This window comes from Rissa tridactyla, chromosome 6 (genome assembly GCF_028500815.1).
Source record: "Rissa tridactyla isolate bRisTri1 chromosome 6, bRisTri1.patW.cur.20221130, whole genome shotgun sequence".
NCBI lineage: Eukaryota > Metazoa > Chordata > Aves > Charadriiformes > Laridae > Rissa > Rissa tridactyla.
Genome location: NC_071471.1, coordinates 10,134,206 through 10,154,356, shown reverse-complemented (window position 1 = coordinate 10,154,356; position 20,151 = coordinate 10,134,206). Strand labels below are relative to the sequence as shown.

Here is a 20,151-nt window from a genome sequence, read left to right as displayed (position 1 = left end):
GTTTTGCATCATTTATTCATCATGAGTATGCTGTAAGTTTGCCTGTGTGCTAATGCCATTAAAAGCCATTTACTTCCTACCTCCATGCCCCAGAGAGCACATTTTATCTAAATCCCATAGAACAGCACTAATATCCAGCACACCACACAGTTTACCACTAATGCCATCACATTGTTGATTGCCATTTTGTTACACAACAGCCAAAGAACCCAGGAAAGCAGAGACCACAGCTGCAGGTCCGGGGGAATCTGTGGCCCCAGTCAGGACCATTTTTAATAGTCACATCTCATATTTTATGCCAGATTTTAATTTGCTCTGCAGCAGCTCTTCCAGCCCCTCACAGAATTACATTAAGCTTCTTACAGTGGATTTAATCATAATCTCTGTGAAGTCCACAGACATGAGATGGACAATCTCTCACACTTCTGCAAATCTCAAGAAATCCTCAAGGAAGTCACACACAACCAGCAGACACACAAAAGGCCGAGGCTAGTCCTTGCAAGGCCCAGCTGAAAAGCGTGCAGATATTTCATTTCAGCCCTGAAGGAGGTAGAGAATCAAGACAAGCAGAATAACCAGCCAACACACAAACTGTGACTACTCAAAATAATTGTGAATTGTTTACAGTAAATGAAACTCTGAAAAACAACTCATGCTTGTAAATTCACTAAATAATATGCAAACAACAAAGGGGTAAAGCTTAAGAATAAAAATATATACTACCAGAAGAAAAACAAACAGAAAATCCAAAATCTGTCAGTATAGTTTTAACTTTTTGTAGGTCCGAGAACTGCCTGGTGTTGTCTTTTTTCCTTTAAAAAACAAAACAAGACACCAAACAACATCACAAAAAAAACCCACAAGAAACCACAAATCAAAAATTTAGAAGCAGTAGCACCCAGAACTTATGTTTGAGTAATACATATTTCATAGTAATTGCTGTTTCAGCCTACCATATTGGGACTGCTAGCTTAATGCTTCTAGGATGATCAATTTAACTCATCTTATTTTCATATTACCAGTGGAAGGTTTTTGCTATGTACCTTGTCCAGAGTTGATCCTTGACAGTAATTCGTTAATCTTGCCATGGGAGCACCCAGAGTCCTTTCCCAGGCTGAGCCCTCCCGTCTTTTGCACTTAAGAGATCGTAAAGGAACCAGAAGCATCAAAACAAAGACCTGGCACTACAATATAATCCCAAAAGAGTTTTAATGATCCTTAATCATAAGTTTTGTTCCGACAGTGAGACTATCTTTTACAGAGTACTGTGCAATGTAGAAAATTACTTACTAGGAAAATGCCTATTTACAGGGCCTACAATCCCCTTTTTGAGACCTCTACTTCAGTACAGCAATGAAGTCTGAGAGCAGTCCCCAGGTACAATGAATAACGCATGTTTTTCACCTCTGCTTGAGTATACCTCCCCTCTGCTATCTCAGCAAACTTCTAATTATTATCTTCAAGAAATTAGCCCAGGTTTCATTCAAGTAGCATTTTGGAAAGCAGTTGATGAACAGATTGTTCAGCAGGTGCAGCTTTGCTGCATTCCTGCTGGACACTTATACTGCAGAAGCATCCTGAGGGCCTGAGAGGTCGCAAGGCTTCAGGACCCCAGCTCTAAGTCTCGTCCATAAAGAAGCACCTTCAACAGGCCACCACCTGCCAACACAGAGCCAAGAGACTCTGTGACAGCTTACAGGGGAACATTAGTGCTACTGGTTCCTGAAATACAATAAATATCCCTGACATCTCTTTTTATTTTTTTTTGTTCTTCAGAAAGAGACTGCAAAACTGTTCATTTTGAGAGCTCTGGTGCCACTGCAACCCAGCATGACTGAGGACTATAAGTTTTCCATTAAGACTATGGAAGTAGTCCTGTATCAACACTGAAAAGCACAATCATTTAACCACAGACATGGCCAACTGCCAAAACATACTGTCACATCAATACAGTGAACAGGGAACACAGATTTATTAAGCAAACACGGTTAACAAGTTTGCACATCCTAATCCTCGTTGCATGTGGATCCCTCATCAGGGAGGGCACAGCAATTGATTACAACACTATAGAGCAAGTGGAAGAAGCAGACAACAGAAAGAAACGGAGGAGGATAGTTTCCATTACACCTGCCAAGAAGGAGGATGAGCGGGCAGGTCTGCATGTGCTGCTGTGACAGCCTCAGCAGCAGGTTTCAGGAAAAGCAAAGGGCAGAGAAGCATTTGGCTTCTTGGGCAGCATCCTCACACTGCCATAATCATTCACAGGGAGAACAATACATCATTCTGTGGGTCTGTGGCCATGTCTCTACAGGAAACCCTAGGGTCCCTCCTTAGATAGGCAAGCTTTTGCTCAAGTACCAGAAAGGATGGCAATAACTCACTCAAAGGAGATCAGTTGAATCACCTGTGCATGCTCCTAAGCACTGCTAAGACAGGAGCTCCTGTGCGGCCTCACAGCAACACATAAAAAAAACAGTTTGAAAGGCATCCCAGGAGCTACACCTCTGAATGCAGAAGTCAGTGGAAAACAGTAATCCACAAGCTTTCTCTTCCAGGATCCCATATCTGCTCTCTAAAAAAATCAATAAGTACATAAATAAGGATCATACGTGCAAGAAGCAAGCATGTCTTGTTCTATGTCTGCCTTCATTGTACAGCACTAAACATCATCCCTGTTCCTTGATCCTTTATGTCCTACCCAGGACTTCAACGAAATACAGTTCCCACCGCAACATACTGAGGCGGGTCAGATCCCCTCATCCTCCCCTAAAAAAATATACCATTCCTTTATATCTCACCCCACCCTTAACTTCCCCAAAAAAGAAGCACAGAAAAACCCCACCAGAATACCCTTCATAAAGCTTGCTTCTGTCTCCACACAGGAGATGTGCTGAGGATAAACTGTCCCAGCTTCAGCACAGTGAATTCTGACATCTGCAAATTTATCAGCAAATAGCAATATGTCACAGCAACCTTGGCACCCGTACAGCATCACAGCCTGGTGAGGGCAATACAACACAAGGCACAAGAGCAGCTGTAGCTGCAGGATGAAGTGGGTGGAAAAGGGATCCAGTCCCCAGGACTGGGAGTGCGCTTGTCAGGCTGGGCTGTGACAGCGGCTGGGCTGGAGGGCGCATTGCTTCCCTTTCAGGCTGCCAAATAAATCCACATCTATGGCTTGATCAGAGAGTAGGAGTGGAAAAAGCAGAGCAGAACTGAAGGTGGAGTTAATTAACCTTTAAAATTAATGAATGAAGACTACAGTGCAACTGATGATATGAACTAATTTATTCACACTCCTCAGAAAGTAATTTTGCTAAAGAAACATGTTTATCTATTCTATTCTCAAATTACCTTGGTGCAAGTCATCAACAGTGAGTCATCTGTGGACAAATAATGAATTGACAGTCTCAAACACCAATGTAATATTATTACCGAAAATAATGATGTTTTGTGCATCTGAGTTTCATGCTGATCAATGTTTCTATTGGTAACATGTGAAAATGCCTCCAAACCAGTTTTCTGTTATACTGCTGAGGATACCAATAACCTGACATAGAACAGGCACAAACTTCCTCACCTACAGCTGCGTTTTCTGTCACTTGTATAAAAAAAAAAAAGCCAGCTTATGGTTTCCCATAACTTTAAATTCAGTCATTCAAGAAGCACACACACCAGCACAAAATGCTGCCTGCATGCTAACAGGCTGTCCTCCAAGACATGAGCTTCTTAAGGGACTACTTCAAAATGTATGGTAAAGAGGAAGAATAAAGACACACATTTCCTCTTGCAGGTAAGCTCAGTGCTGGAAAAAGCTGTGAACTTTTCTTGAGCAAGCTCCCTTCACTAGCCTCTGGTTTCACTGAGCTAATGCATGCCAGGACACCATTAATGTTGATCCCAATATATCATTTGGCCATTTTAGTCTTCATCAAAGCAGTGAGTTATTTTAACAGTTTTAAGTTTATGCCACCTAGTTTCACAAAGGCACAATTCTGGAGGCAAACTCCAAGAACCTTTTCAGTTTCACACAATGATGGTCTTTTGTAGATTTATTGAAACGAGTATATTCAATTCATAGGCACAAAAAAAAAAAAATACGAAGTAGTTAACAAGCACATAACCTAGTTACTTGTTGGTCTCCCGCACCCTTGGCACTGCAGAAGCAGATTAAATACCTCTCATGGAGGCAAGCAGTGTTCAGCATCCAGCTCCAGCATCCCCTAAAACTTCACCAGTGCCATGGAAAGGACCTGGCACTCCACAGTGCCACACCACAGCAAGACTCCTTTCAGGCTCGCAGGGGAGGCCTTTCTCTTCACACAGGGTAACAGCCTCAGAACATATCAAACAACCCAGAGGCTTTAAACCTTTCAAAGCTCCCACGTGCAGATGCTATTTTATTGCGAGGGCATATAATGCTGTGATAGATTGAAGCTATTATCAGAATTAAACCTGTGGAAGACAAAAGTTCCTCCCAGGAGGAGGTTAATATCTTCAATATCTACTCAGAACAGCATACCGTAAAGCTAATTCCTTTATATATCACTCACTATGCTAGAGTCTATATTTCATAGAATCACAGAATGGTTTGGGTTGGAACAGTCCTTGAAGATCATCTAGTTTTCACCCCCAGGGACACCTCCCACTAGACCAGGTTGTTTAAAGCCCCATCCAGCCTGACCTTGAACACCTCCAGGGATGGGGCAGCCACAGCTTCTCTGGGCAACCTGGGACAGGGTCTCACCACCCTCACAGTCAAGCATTCCTTCCTAATGTCTAATCTAAACCTCCCCTCTTTCAGTTTAAAACTGTTCCCCCTCATCCTATCGCTCCCCTCCCTGATCCAGAGTCCCTCCCCAGCTCTCCTGTAGCCCCTCAAGGGACTGGAAGGGGCTCCAAGGTCTCCCCGGAGCCTTCTCTTCTCCAGGCTGAACAGCCCCAACTCTCTCAGCCTGTCCTCATTGCAAGGTGCTCCAGCCCTCTGATCATCTTCGTGGCCTCCTCTGGACCTGCTCCAACAGGTCTATGTCCTTCTTATGTTGGGGACATAATACTTGTTTTATAGGTGCTTGGATGGATTTGAAGATACAACAGTCCCAAATAAGCACTAATAATGGCCTTAAAAAAGGCTGCTGAGATAGTCCCTGTGAATGAAACGCAATGTAGTTCACTGCTGTTTGTCTGCTTAGCCGTACCAACTGCAACCCTAGTGTTCTGCTAAAGCAGTAACAAGATAACTACAAAGTACCACCACACATTAGCCAAAGACCCAGACCCATAACCAAGGGAAGCCCGTACAACTCCTCCAGTACCATGCCCGCTAACATCCCACTGCCGATACCCCTTTGAGCACAGGAGTGTTTCCCATTCAGCAGTTAGAAGTTGTGTACGAACTTACGGCCAAACCGCTGGCAGGTGTGGAGCTGCTGCTTCCTGCAAGCGCTCATTGCAGAGCCAAGTCAGACGGTCGGCCAGTGACAGCACCCGCTTGTTCAGTTATCCCTTTATCCAGCTGCTATCATACAAGCACTCTTTGTGCTTAAATTGTGCAAGAGGTGTGATCTTGCTGTTATCAGTATCAGCGCTGGCAGGCTAAGGTAACTACCAGCCTGAATAAGGGGGAGATCAGGCACTCTGTCTTCTTCCACCATCCAAACATGTGAATATGTTCGTGCCTACAAAACACAACATCCCAAGTCTGTGCTTGCGCAGCACGGTGTCACCCCAGGAGCCCAGCATGACCCCACATGCCCTACTGCAATGCCACCAAGGTAGACAAACCTGAACACAAGGGACACCAAGTTGTACTCATTGCTTCTGCATCCTTTAACCGTCTCCACCAGACAGAGAAATGGTAATGATACTGACTGAAAGAGACTAACAGAAATTTGGCAGTTGCTATTATATCTGTCTAAGGGACTGCAAAATTACCTCAAACATAATTTCACCATCAACCGAGTACTTCGGTCTGAAATGTCTTTATCTACACATACACACACATTTACACGAGCTTTAAAATTAAAGCTGATGCTTTTCTTCTAGGACTGTTCCCAAAACCTCCTTCAAATAAGCTAGCTCTTGTAAATTATTAAATGGGGACATATCCATTACCTTCGGTGTCTCAGAAAGCAGATGGAGTAACACCTGGTCTCCTTTACCTAACCATATGCATCAAAGCTTAATGTAGAGTTTGTGTAACCAGAACCTCCAAAATAAAAATACAGTGTTTGGAAATGTAGCATACCAACTCCAACATAGGAGGCCCTTCCCTGAGAGGATATAAAAATAACTGACTTTTTTCTTAAAAACATGCTTCATATTTAACATGCTTCATAGTGGGCAAAATGATATTTCAAAATATGAGCCATGACTTTTGGTGGCTTTACTTTAGACTAGTTAATTTTATAATTATAGATAATCTTGTTAGAAAAATGTCTTCTGAACTACCCAATTTTGACAAGCCAGCTTTGCTAAGTGTATTTTGTAAGTTTTTTCTTTAAAGACACATAACCCAACATTCATTAAGAATAAGCAAAATACAACAATAAACTTTATCTACCATGATTTCTTCTTCTCTTTACAGCATTTACTCTATATCCACTTAGAGGCTTAAGCTAATTACCACTTTCCATCCAGCACTAACTTAAATTGAACAAAATCAGACATTCTAAACTACAAGTTACTAAACAAAAGTTATTCAAGATGCCTTCCTTATTTGTATCACCCTTCTACAATTCTTGAAGAGACACATCTTTCTCATCCAATGCTGTTTGATCAGAATTGTACACATTTGTGTTATACTATTTATAAGTGCTACTAGAAAAAAAAACAAACAAAAAAACAGAAACTCTTTTCCATAGAAAGCTATGCCACAGCAAACTGACCAATAGAGGAAAAGGTCAAGAATGTTTGTGGTTTTTTTTTTTTAAAAGGCAAACATGTTTGTAATAATTTAAGATAATATATAAGTGCAGTTTGTCTATATCATAGAAGCAGTATCTCACATGCAATCCACGTGTTTTCATGGAGAAATGTACTTTCAAGTCAATACAAAAATACCAAATTTCCCTCTTAAATATTCAGGAATATATATATACACACACACACACATATTTTTCATACTAATAATGTCCACATAATTATTGTATGTAACTTACCAATTATAAGGATAAAAGTTACCTGATTTTTCTATAAGCACTTACAGAAATGTTATGAGCTCTTCCTACAGTAATTCTAAACTCAAACATCCTTACCTTTTTCTGGACTTAAATTTTTATATACTTCAAGGTCTGCCATTAAATTTGCAACTTGTGCATTATTGGCAAGTAGAATGGAAATTCTCACGGCAGGAAAGCCTCAATTTAATCTTCATGTCTCCAGAGCTAAAACATTTGGAAAGCAATCCTTAGAAGTACAGGAGAACATTGCCAGCACTGCTCTTTACAATGAACGACAAAATCTTCATGATCCATAACACAAAGACAGAAAAGCACAAATCCAGAGACAATACTAGGCAACTTCCTTCAAAACCAAAAAGCACAGCCCGACAGGGCAGCTGGAAGCATCTGCTCTGTGCTGCCGCTGCAGGAATGCAGGAGGAGCGACTACTTTTGGTATGAGACATGCATGCACAGCACAGCGATTAAGACACTCCAGGCATTAAGTGTGTGTAACGCCTGGGAAGAGCAGCTCTGTAGGCAAGCACAAGGAAATCCTGCTGGCACCTAGGGATGCTGGTCAGGAACGGATTACCATCCTTCAGTGAAAGAATGGGAGAGTGACGCAGGCTGAATGCAGAAGAGAAAAACCACCCTCACTCCAAAGTAACTCCCAGCATCCGCAGCCAGGGAATTCTGTGAGGTAGAAGGAGAACCTCTGTGGACTGCATTCCTTTTCCCCCAGGTCTTGTGCCCCCTTCCCCCATCTCTGTCATTAACTTGAAGAGGAACAGCCATTCTGCAGAATCAGGCCAGTTAGAGCACAAAGCATGCAAATGGTTTAGTCTGTGCATCACTGAGCATTTGATTTCATAAGAACAAGTAGTCTCCTGTGAGATGCTGAGCACTAACTCTCCCAGTAGCTATAAAGCATTACCATGCTACTGGCTAAATACCATGATTGTTTAAGCCAACTCAATGCTACTGAAATCAGTAGAATTATAGTCAGTGTGGAACAATCGGCAGAAATTTTCAGACTTGCATGAATTGCACTTACTTTTGATGGAGCCCAAGGGGACACAGTGTTGGAAAACATGGCAAGAATAAAGTAGGCTCCATATATAACGCTTTGCATCTTTGATTTATGGCATTTCCTAATTATTTCACTATTCAGCTGGCTTTTACACAGTGACATTTACATCAGCACACCAAAGGAATTCCCAGCTGTATTCTCAAAGATTGTGACATCAATAAAAGAGGACAGAATTTGTCTAGCATATGCTAGGGAAAAGTTACACAGTAGACGGCATGACTGAAAAGAGGAAAAAAAACCAAAAAACCACCATAGTTCTACATGCCTGCAGAGCTTGAGATGGGAGACAAGACACAAGTGGAGGTGACACATGTTTTACTTAGTGAGAAATCATTATTTCTTAGTTATTGCTAACACAAATAGTAAGAATTCCCACAGTCACCACATGTCATGATAGATCGCAGGACACCGCAAGATGTATGTTGACTATATCTAGCAACCTATAAAGAGACACAACCCCCCAAATCCACTGTAGGATTATTCTTGGCTGCACTCAAAGTTTGTACTTCTAAACACACTCATCTGAGGATGGCAAGACACAGCAGAAATCATGCTCTGCCAAGAGATGTGTCACTCACTCTCAGTTATGACAAGGGAAATGGAACAGCTACATCATTACCCCACCATTGGTTCACACCTCAGTTCACAAGATTAATGGATGAAGTCATCACTCTGAAGCCTCTAGAAAGTTATCAATACATTTACATTCAAATGAATTGATGTGTTATAATTGCAATTCAACAAGAAAAAATAAACTGTCACCACTCTACAGTTTAATTATTGATATATCAGATTACAGTTGATAACGCATTAAGTGCAAATGACTCCACACTCCTATCATTCTATTAATTATGAGAGGAGCTATACACAAGCATCTTTGGCACCAAAACTGCTCTGTAAGAAACCCTGCCCAATCATTAATACGTTCCTTATTAGTCTTCAAAATAAAGTTCAATTTAAAAACAGAAGTGCTTAAATGCTGTATGGCTTTAGAAATTGAGAGCATGCTATACGGGTTCGCAAGAACATTACAGCAAACAAATGAAGACTTCTATGTAATTCAGGAGATGTATGCCAAATGCTATGAAAATACTTGTAGGTTTATTCAACTTCAAAAAAAAAAAAATCACCACGACAACTCTCCACTGACCAGCCAGGTTTTGCATCCAACCCCTAGCCCTGTCAGTCAGTGTCAAATCTGAAACTGGTGTGTCCTTGGAAGACACTCTACATTAGAGTTTGACTGTCTTCAAAGGGAAAAGTCAAAAGGTAACTAGTTCACTTTATACCACCTGACACTGCACCTTTAAGCATTGGCCAAGTAACCCTTGCATTTTTCCAGTTTGCTTCACTTTCACATACATGCCCTGTTCTCAGAGGGGTCACAACACTCCTGCTGGGAGCGCTCTGCAGAGCCACAGCACACAAAGTTCTATCAACATCTCAGAGTTGATGGTAACAAGCAAGTTTTCTGAATATAAGACAACAGTACATATTTTCAACAGCCTGTTTCATAGGTATTGCACAATCCCAAGACAAGGTTTGGCAGGAGAGGAAACAGACTCACTTGTATGCCTGTTTTTCCTACTTGTGTTTTCTGCCCTTCCTTGGGAGACCTTTGCCAATGCCTTGCATGCTTAAAAGTGTAGGTTTTTTCAACTTTTTAAGCTGGTTTCAAGAAACATGTGAGCCGTCCTCCAACCCTAATCTCATCAATAGATTTTGACAAATCTCAGCTACAAAAGCACTCAAAATCCATCTCCCCTGGGGTAATACTATTTTCCATTCTTCTTAGTTTGCCAATCAAAAAAAAAAAATGTTCTGTCATTAAACCACTGGAATTATTTTGAGATAAGACAGCAAGTACCTCCAGGTATGAAGCAGACAGTGTCAAAGCACTATCCGTGACATTTCGTTAAAAAGGGGGATTTACAGCTTTCTTGTAATACCTGTAAACTGTAATTCTTCTCTTCTATGCATATAGTTACAGATATGTTCTAATATAAAATACACTGTAGTTCAGCTGACAGGTTCTAGCTGAGATGAGGGAAACGTGGCTTGTTTTGTGCCGAAAGCAATGCCAGAGGGACAAAACAGTGCTGGCTTGTCTTGGGGTATAGTTGCTAAACCAATGTCAATATTTCTAGCTCCCTGGAAGAAAGGGGATATTAAACCCGCCACTGAGGCACTCCCAGCTCATCCATGCAAGTGAATAACCCACAGCATAACCAGCAGATATTCCCACAGCAAAATGGATGACCAACAGGACAGACAGAGAGCTACAGGAGTTGCTGCACTCAGGCCTCTCCTCCCCAGGCAGCTCAAGTCTGCTGGCCTACAAAAGCAGCTAAAAAGTCCCTCAAAAAGCACAGAAGATATATTTATGCCATGTAAACTTGAATCAGTAATTCCAGGAAAAAAAATCCTGCCTCATGCTTTCTCCTATAGGTTGGAAGGGATGCGGAGGGGCCACTCAGGGCTGTATGCACACAAGCTCACATAGAGGTCCCCTTCGAGAGCCAACAGTCCTGTGCTGGCAGGGCTGAGTGGCCATGCTCCAAAGTATCTGCTGAGGAACCAGCTGCGGTACAGCCCTGCCCGTGCCCTGAGACACAGGAAATTGCCTTCTCTCCCCACAGCATGGCAGCATCCGAACCTGCCTGTGGCACCATGCAGCTGCTGCAACCCCATTCACAATTAAAGAAAATTTATTAACAAAAGCATCAGCACGTGCCAAGTTGCCAAAAATGGAAGCCTGGTTTTTGAACACTAAAAACCATACACCACAAAGGGCTAAGAAGATGATCAGAGGCTGGAGCCTCTCTGCTGTGAGGACAGGCTGAGAGAGTTGGGGCTGTTCAGCCTGGAGAAGAGAAGGCTCCGGGGAGACCTTAGAGCCCCTTCCAGTCCCTAAAGGGGCTACAGGAGAGATGGGGAGGGACTCTGGATCAGGGAGGGGAGTGATAGGACAAGGGGGAACGGTTTTAAACTGAAAGAGGGGAGATTTAGATTAGATACTGGGAAGAAATTCTTGACTGTGAGGGTGATGAGACACTGGCCCAGGTTGCCCCCCTGAAGGTGTTCAAGGCCAGGCTGGATGGGACTTTGAGCAACCTGGTCTAGTAGGAGGTGTCCCTGCCCATGGCAGGGGGGTTGGAACTGGATTAAGGTACCTTCCAACCCAAACCATTCTATGATACCTCACAAGGCTTAGATTACTGGACAGAGCCACGGCAGTGCAAATTCTACTGCAAAATATTCATTTTCCAATAAATGAGAATATGATTTAACTAATAGTTTTGAATTTACAGCATCAGAAGAATATTAATTTTCTGGCTCATTGGTTTTTCCTTTTTCACTGTCAAAATAGCTGGAAACTGGTACAAAGACTAATTCTGCTAAAAAGCAAGAAAAGCTGATTAGAGAACTTCTACCTCTTACAGTAAATAGATAATGAAATAAGACGATAACAACAACTTCATATTCATCATCCAAATTTAATCTTAGACCTAAACTGTAATACAACCTCCTCATGAAAAGTCAGCTAGCAATGAATAAAACTTTATATTAGCTACATGAAAAACTTGTCATTTTTATCAGATTAAAACTTTTATCAACTCTACTCATTTACCATTAATGAAGAGATGGTTCTTCGGAAAGCTGACAAATATACAAAGGTGGAAGGGGAAATCCACTTGCCATTAGAACTCAACAGCCTGATACACTGGCTCGAGGGAGATGCCAGACATGAAACTCCTCCTTTCACCAAAGGATGCATTTAGCGATAGACATAAGGTTCTTAAAGGTAGTTACACATTCAATGGAGCACCAAGGGGCAGTTTCTTCAGGCATTTTAGTCACTTTTTTAATCTATGTGAACCTTAATAAATAAATACTTTAGTGCCCTTCTCACATACGTATTTTCAGTTACACCTGGCTGTCCCAAGGGATGAATTGTGGATATTTCCCTACATAAATCAGAACATGAACCAAAATATAAATTATTGCACCATTAACTTGTCCTGCTTTCCCAAGCATCATTATAAAACTTAAATTGAAGCTGACTATTAAGATACAAGCCTGAATTCTGGAGTCTACATCCGGCATGTTTAACACTGTAGCCTCAAGCATAGGGCTTGCATGAGGTTTCAGCAGAGCTAATTATAAAGCATTGCCCATCAGCAAACATCAAGCTTAACAAATACGTGCAATTCTGCAAAGATTTAATATTGTACCCCCAAAACTTTTGTGCTCTAATAACAAAAATAGACCATTTTACTGTATACAAAGCAAAACATAATGCATTTTATATTCCCTTTCATTGGGCACAAAAGTTCAAGATCACTGAAGCAAAAAAATCCTACAAGAATTTGCACAAAAGCTCAGCTTCTCAGACTGAAGTGAATGGAAAAACAGTGCAATGTCATCTGCCATAAGCAATTTCTTGTGAAGCTGTCCAAAACTGGTTGTGTAACAGCAGTACATGTTCATCTAATAAAGGTGGTGCACAATTGCATCCTTTACATTTGGCAAATCTTTGAGATGATCTCTCAAAAAAAGCCATTGCCTTGGACTAAGTCTCTCTCTCCCCCTCAACTTGGGATGTAATATAAGCAGGCAATTTGGAAGAATGTTTTGAAGGATGAGCTGGATATGCCCCAAACAAGAGCCTAAGAGCACACGCAGGAATCCAGATCAGCAGTTTCCCTTGCAAGTTCACTGGTCACTGCACATTGCCAGACAGCAAAATAATTAGTGAAAAATATTGTTTGCTTAGCGCCGGCATGAGACAAATGTTTGAGTGGCCTATCTCAAAGTGCCATTTGAAGTAAGTGGAAGTATTGATATCCATGGCAGCACCGTACCAAAGCTGTGCTGCAGTGGCTCAGGATCTCAATATTGAAGTCTAGAATGAAGTTCCCATTCTTGCCACTCTCCCTTTCCCAGGAGCAGAAGAAAGTGTTATCACCACAGTGTTCTCCATTCATTTCCTCAGTAAGACATTAGAATGCAGACATTCAAAGCTACCAAAATGCCTAACACACTTAAGTACCTATCTACCTTACAGGCTCGGCCCTCGGTTCAGTACACCCAGTCAATGGTCTTTCAAAGGTCAAGGAATCAATCACCGAAACCTGCTCCAACCATTACAGTCTGAATGTGGCACGCTTGTGTGAAATTACTGTTTCCCTTCAAGCAGAAGGGAAACCAACATGAATTTCTGAGTCAATAACCACAGATGGTCAAAAAACTTTAGAAAAACTTATCAGATGTAAAGTTAATAAATGCAATTACCTAGATGCAGCTTCTGGCTAGGGAAGTACTTCCGTTGCTGGCCAGCAGGTGCTGGGAGTATGCACCACAGGAAGGGCTGTTACTATTTTTCCCCCCCCCTTTATAGCCCCAAACATCTGCTAGCAAAGTAGAGGGATGTTTGGTCTGACAACACAGTCATTCCTAGGTTGTTATTGCCAGCAAACAAATAAAAAGTGATCCACTTTTACAGCTTGAAAACACTGAGAAAAAAAAAAAAAAGTCTTCCAAGCCAAGAGCGATGAGGTACTTTGTATTTTGGCACTGTTTGCAAGAGGAAGGAAAAGAAAGTAGGTTCATCAAGTCCTCAAGGCTATTCCAAACATTATAATTGCTTATCTGCTCTATTCTACAGAAACTGCTAAAATAGCTTAAACCCAGATCTGTCTTCAGTTTGCTATTCTCCGAGTGCACATAGTGCTGTATCTCGCTGTTACTGAAGAAAACTGACATTTTTGCTTCTAGGCAGATAAGACTCCCTGGAGTACAAGACTCAGCAGCAACCTCCACTTCTGTAACCAAAAATTTCAGACGTAAACAGATAAGAATTTTAATATCCTGCAAATGTAGCTATTAGCAGCTTTTCCTAATAAAATTAGAAAATTATGAGAAATCCTTAGGCAATTCTGATGCATATAACAGTTCAGCATTACACGTATGAACAATTCAGTCATTACTCAAAGAGAACCTGTCAAAGCCCTGTGGAAAGGCACACAGTTGTATATCAATGCAACATGCAAGTGTCTCAAAGCATCATTATAATGTGGTAGAGTGTAGCCTCATCTATGTACAGCAGCATTTTCCGGAATGGAATGGAAACACCGCTGTTTGTATTTGTAGTTCACTGTACACAGGAATTAAACTGGGACAACTTAAGCAGTTCTCCAGCCTTATATTCACATTAGTTGATATATTGTCTTGCTACTAATTACATTTACTTCATAGCAAGAGCACAGATAGGATGCTTTAACAATTTTTGCAAAGCTTACCAATCTCCACCTCAAAGTATGTTAGTTTCTCCTGTGTCTGTCTATACTCATGGACAATTTTTGATTTGCTCTTGTGCCAACTTTCTTCTTCAGTTCAAATAAACCTTTTCTTCCCTGATCTTTCTCTTCACAGTGCATTTATAGTCAGTCACATTCCCTCTCAATCTTTGATTTTCCAAGCTAAACAAACCAGGCTCATCTTATCTCCACTTCTGTAGTTCTTTTCTCTTCCTGTTCCTCATCTCCCTTGCTCAAATACTGCTGATCAGAACTGCATTAGGCTGGGCCTCACAGCACTAACACCTTACTCCACGACACTAAAAATTGCATCTGCCTCCGAGTAATGCATCACACAAGCAAGGTGCTGTCCTCCTGTTGTCATATCTCATACGCTTTGTCCTCCACCATCCCTCGCTTGCTGCTGATAGTCTCCCACATTGGAGCAGAATTGTTCACTGCTAGACTTCTAAGTGAAGTTACTTGACATTCATGCAGAAGCACCGTGCATTCCAACAGGCTATACCTACAGTGCTGCAGTCTTATTTGGGTGTTTTTCTGCTTAAAGTTGGGGTTTTTTTCCCCTTTGATTGGTTTTTTGGGGGGATGGGTTGGTTTGTTTGGGGGTTTGTTTGGGGGGTTTTTCTGATTTTTTTTCCACACACCCCCCCCCCAACAAAACAAGATGTTCAAAATACCGCAAATAAAAACAGAGTTTCTGCATTCTCATTTATGGAGTCCACGGCAGATTCTTGCACTTAGACATCTCAGCTGGAGATGAACAAATTGAATACCATCTGCTCAGGTTCTTAAAGCAATGCAGGTCCCAGAAGGATATGAAGGAAACACCAGAGACAAATGCAGATGAGCAGCAAAGTTTGTATCCTGTACCTCTGTAGATGCTTGCAGTCCTTTCTCTATGGAGAAAGATGTTCCTATGCTTTTTAAGAACACCAACAGTGGGATATTTTTATCTGGCTAGCTCGCACCTGAGGTGCAACAGTTCTTCCAGATTACAGGTTCAATTACAGATAATAACCATGCCACTGTAATGTGACCTTCCAAGACAAGCCTAACACAACTGAATTGCTCCATTGCTCTGAACGGAAGACTGCAGTTTAGATAAAATGAGCAAGACTGAATTAACATGACATCCTACCAATAGTGGTCAAGTCCCCATTGACACAGGTCTGGAAAGAGCTGAAGAGACCAGAAGATAAAATTAGAAAGTAAGAGAGAGAATTAATTACAATTATGGAAATGCAATTTAAACAAAAGGTTTATATTTCTGAGAGAACTTAAGATAATTGGCATAAGTAACTGACTCTAATAAGATAAGTATGAACATCTACTCTCAGAACTGCTGAGACAAAATCAGCTATTTGCTAAACATGTCACAGCTTCTTTTTGTTTAGTGATTACAGAATATTAGCATTCATAAATGTAGAAAAATAAGCTAATCAACGGCTCTGTGTGCTTGCCTCCTGAAGTGCCATGTTCTCAATGCCAGAATATGAAACTATAATAGTAATAATTTAAAAAAATCATTAAAACACTGCATAAATTGGAATTTATAGACACTAAAGCTGGACACATACAACCCAAACACTGAAACGTCAGCAAACCACTAGGGGTTGGATCGCAGTACCTTCCCTACTAACAGACAGTACATTTCCCACGTAGAGTTCACATTAGATTTTCTTTCCTAATTTCCCAGTGGTGTAAAATGTTTTAAACAAGTACAATTTCCTTACGTCTGCTGCAGAAAATATGGTCTTGGACACAGGTGAGTCCCAATTTAGTTGTTTGGCATTTGCTTAGTCATGCAAAGCCCAGAGTTCACACTTGGTTCCACTTGGTCTCTCCGAGAGAGACAAGGAGGATGGGTCAATCCTAACTGCGAGGCTGCCATCAGGAACGGGGGCGAACACCCAGCCCACTCACCTCCACCTGTCCCACTGTCCTTTGTCAGGACCTACACGATCAGAAGACTCACCAACAAAAAGCAAATCCTTAAAAAGCTCCATCAACTCTTTTATCTGTGTCAGCACAGTCCCATAGGAAACCAACTTCTCCCAAGCGTCAGGAGCAACATGCTAATTCCTGGGGACATGCACACTGTTGCCTTACATCATGCTGTTGGGAACTGCCACTCTGCAGCTGACCAGCGGGGACTTCAGCTCCCTCTATATACTCAGGGTGAAAGTAACTGTCACTGCAGTGTTTCACTTAGGTTGAAGAGACAAATGGGAAGCCCTGAAGCATTCTGTCAGGGAAAAATAATTAATCCTGTCTGGTCATGAATGAAAGACAAATAAATTAAGCCATAGAATCTTTCTGGTCTAGGACTCCTGCTAATTAGGTCTTCTACTTTAGACGATCATCACTTTGCAGACTCATCACTCAATAGCTGTTCATGGATTACTACACTTTGTGCTAATGGCTCATTATCCAGCCTTCACAACATTAGCAGGATAAAGACATCGTGCTGCTCTACAATAAAATACCACCTCAAGTCCCCCAGTATGGACCAGACTTTTCTTTCACTTGATCTGGAATAGCAAAACTGCAAATACACATCCAAATCGTAGCTGCTCCAGTTATATGCTCATGCTAGAGAACAGACTGTTTCCTGGAGAGAAGTGTTATTAAGAAGCATTGACCAAAACACTCCAAGAGAGGTCAGACTCAGGAAAGGTGGACCTGGGTGAAGACACCTGCAAGACAACTCTTTTCTTCCACAATGGCAGAGAGAACTCAGAAGGAACATGATCCCACCACAATCAGTGGGACTGCAGGAGTGGCCTGATAAATCCCAGGAATGAATCTCAGTTTCATCTGAGAAGCAGAACAGTTGAGCATAGAGATGACAGGTTCACCAGTGACTGACCTGTGAAGCACCTTCCCTGTAATGTGTGTCCCAAATGTAACACAGAAACAAATTAATATGACAATGCCATTGTCAGACAGACTTACAGAAAATTTATTAACATTCTTCTAGTGTCCCAAATAGAACTAGCAATGACTATGGGCAAGCAAAAAGCAGTACAGGGGGAAAATGGTGTTCTCTCTGAATAGGCCTTTGTTAAGAAGATGCACAAATTGACAAATTATTAATTATCTCACTAAACAGTGACAAATATGCAAATAGTTTTATTTACAGTGGGTTGCATCATAGTTCTGTGAGATGCAAACTTCCCCAGCTTCCTGTCAAACACAGTGAAAATAGTGATGTAGGTTCTCTAGGAAAAAAAACCTGTGCTTTTGAAAAAGATGAGTATTTCTATCTTTAATTTATAGGCATTCCATGCTGCTGTCATTAATAGTGCCATAAATCTGCCCTAAAGTGACAGTTCTTAATCACTGACTTCAAAGGCAGTAAGAAATACAAAATTGGGGCCTCTCAGAAACAGCACTAGGAAGTCACTCCCCTGGTAGGACAGGTAGACTGTTAGAGGTAGATGGGTAGACTAGGTTAGACTAGACCTGCAGGGGTCCAGTCCAGGCAGGAATGGCTCCCGAATCCTGGTGGTCCCTCATCCACTGCAGGAACACAGACTGGGCTCAGTGCTGCTCCTTACCCTGTGCCCAAGGGTAAAGCTACACAGCAAAGGGAGAGAAACCTGTGTGGGGAACGCACACGCACTCTTGTTAAGTTGATATATCAAGTTTTAAGTCTTGAAAAGGAAGTATTTTATACCAAAATGTCTTGAGAGTATTTCCTGACTTTGCTATCAGAAGGATACTTCAACAACTGAAAGATCGATCGCAGCATGTGATCTATAATGGCAAGAGACTAAGATGTAGGGAGCTGATAGGGGACTAATTAGGGATCACTGTTAGGCATCTATTTTGCCCAAAATTCTGATCAATACTTGGAAGTCAAGCTCTTCCTGACACTTTCAATTCCTCCTTACTAGAAGCACAAAGGATGCATATCTGCAGATTTTCCTGGAGCCATTCTAGAAATGCCTCAGGAGGAAAAGTTTATGTGTACGGCAGTACCAGACCGTGTGAACACAATTAATCCATTTCACTGCAAAACAATGCAATCGCTGCCTGCACCCTGAGCAACTGTGCCCTTTGCCTATGCTCCAGCCACTGCTCTTCTCCAGGCTTTCACGCCCTAGTTGGAGCTGGAGCCCTTTCCCTGCCAGCAGCATCTGCGTGTCGGTGGCCGGACCCGGCGGGGAAGGGCTCTCCGCGCAGCCTCCCGCCCGCCCGGCGCCGACCCCCCGCGGCCGCCCCGGCCCCCCCGCGAACACCGGCAGCACTCGGGGGGGGGGGGCGGCGGTGCCGGAGCGCCCCCTGGCGTGCCCGCGCGGCGCCGCCGGCGGCCAGCCCGTCTCTGTCCGTGCCACCCCCCGCCATCGGCGGCGGCCCCGGCAGCCCACCCGCGGAGCGGCCACAGCCAGCTCGGCCGCCGTCGCCCCACGGTGGAGGCAGGGCCGAATGGAGACTGGTGTAGCACCGACTGCTAATGGGCCCTGGGCGGAGCGTCACCAACAAAATACACAGACGCTGCTCGGAAGTTTCAGTGGTGTCTGACAGTACAAAACACAGGAAGGCAAAAATATAAAATAGGTTGTAACTTACCATGAAATACACCATTATCCACTAAGAAGTGCCTGCAGTACTGCAGACAGCGTCTCTTATCCAGACTCCAGTAACTCATTGTAAGATGACTTTCTGTTCACCATCAAAGGCAGCGACCCTATGAAGAGAAAGAGTATAGATAATTATGAGTTAATTTACAAGAAATGCATAACAACTACAAGCACGGTAAAAACGTATTCATTGGAGCCCTTTACACCAAATAGTTCATCAGCTTCACTCAAAGTATAGTCCTTCACTCTGCAAAGATGCCCATCTCCAAGGACAGGAGGCAAAGGGTAGATCACTTGGACGGCACTAGAGACAGGCTACCAGCCATGCTTACAACCAGCAAGGTCAAGGCTGCTGGAGCAAGCCCACCCTACCCAGCAGCGACAGCACCCGCAACGGGTGGCTGTTGTTACAGCCAGCCCCCACGCCCCTTGCAGGCTATTGTGGAGCCATGGAGAGAGGATCAATTTAATCCATTTAATGATGCTGTCTCATATTTAACAAACTACAGACACATCAGACAACACCACAAAACTATGAATTCCACCCAGTGAAGGTTATCAAAAAAAAAAAAAAAAAGAGTGAATCAAAGGCGATCACCTCCTGATTTTGAGACCACAGAGTAGCATTATGTGGATGCAGAGCCCCCTCAGCATTCCCCCTGCACCAGCACACCCCTGGCCCTGGCAGACATTTGTCCGTGGGAGCTCAAGATGAACTCTCCTGGGGACAGGCAGTTTGAGCAGCACCTTTGAGGAGGTGCAGTTGTGTCAGCAATGCAGAATTGGTGTCCTCCAGCCCCAAGGTATCCCAGCTTTGCACAGGGAAGAGATACTCTCAACTCGGAGCATCAATGCTACCCTGTGCTTCAGCACAGGATAAATCATCAATCTATTTTACCATCTTTTCCACTTCCCCTGCCTACTCTACTGTGTAACTAATACACAGCTAATCACCAACGGGGCCAAAAAGAACAAATAAGAGCAATACCCTT

At 42.6% G+C, this 20,151-nt stretch overlaps 1 protein-coding gene across 1 annotated transcript in view; it reads right to left on the bottom strand.

The window, feature by feature from the left end:
- PLCH1 (phospholipase C eta 1) overlaps positions 1–20,151 on the bottom strand; it is an 84,191-nt gene that overhangs the window by 51,067 nt on the left and 12,973 nt on the right. Inside the window, exon 2 of the mRNA XM_054205899.1 lies at positions 19,149–19,266. Within this exon, the coding sequence (XP_054061874.1) occupies positions 19,149–19,227 (79 nt within the window). The 5' untranslated portion in view covers positions 19,228–19,266. The remainder of the gene's footprint in view (positions 1–19,148; positions 19,267–20,151) is intronic.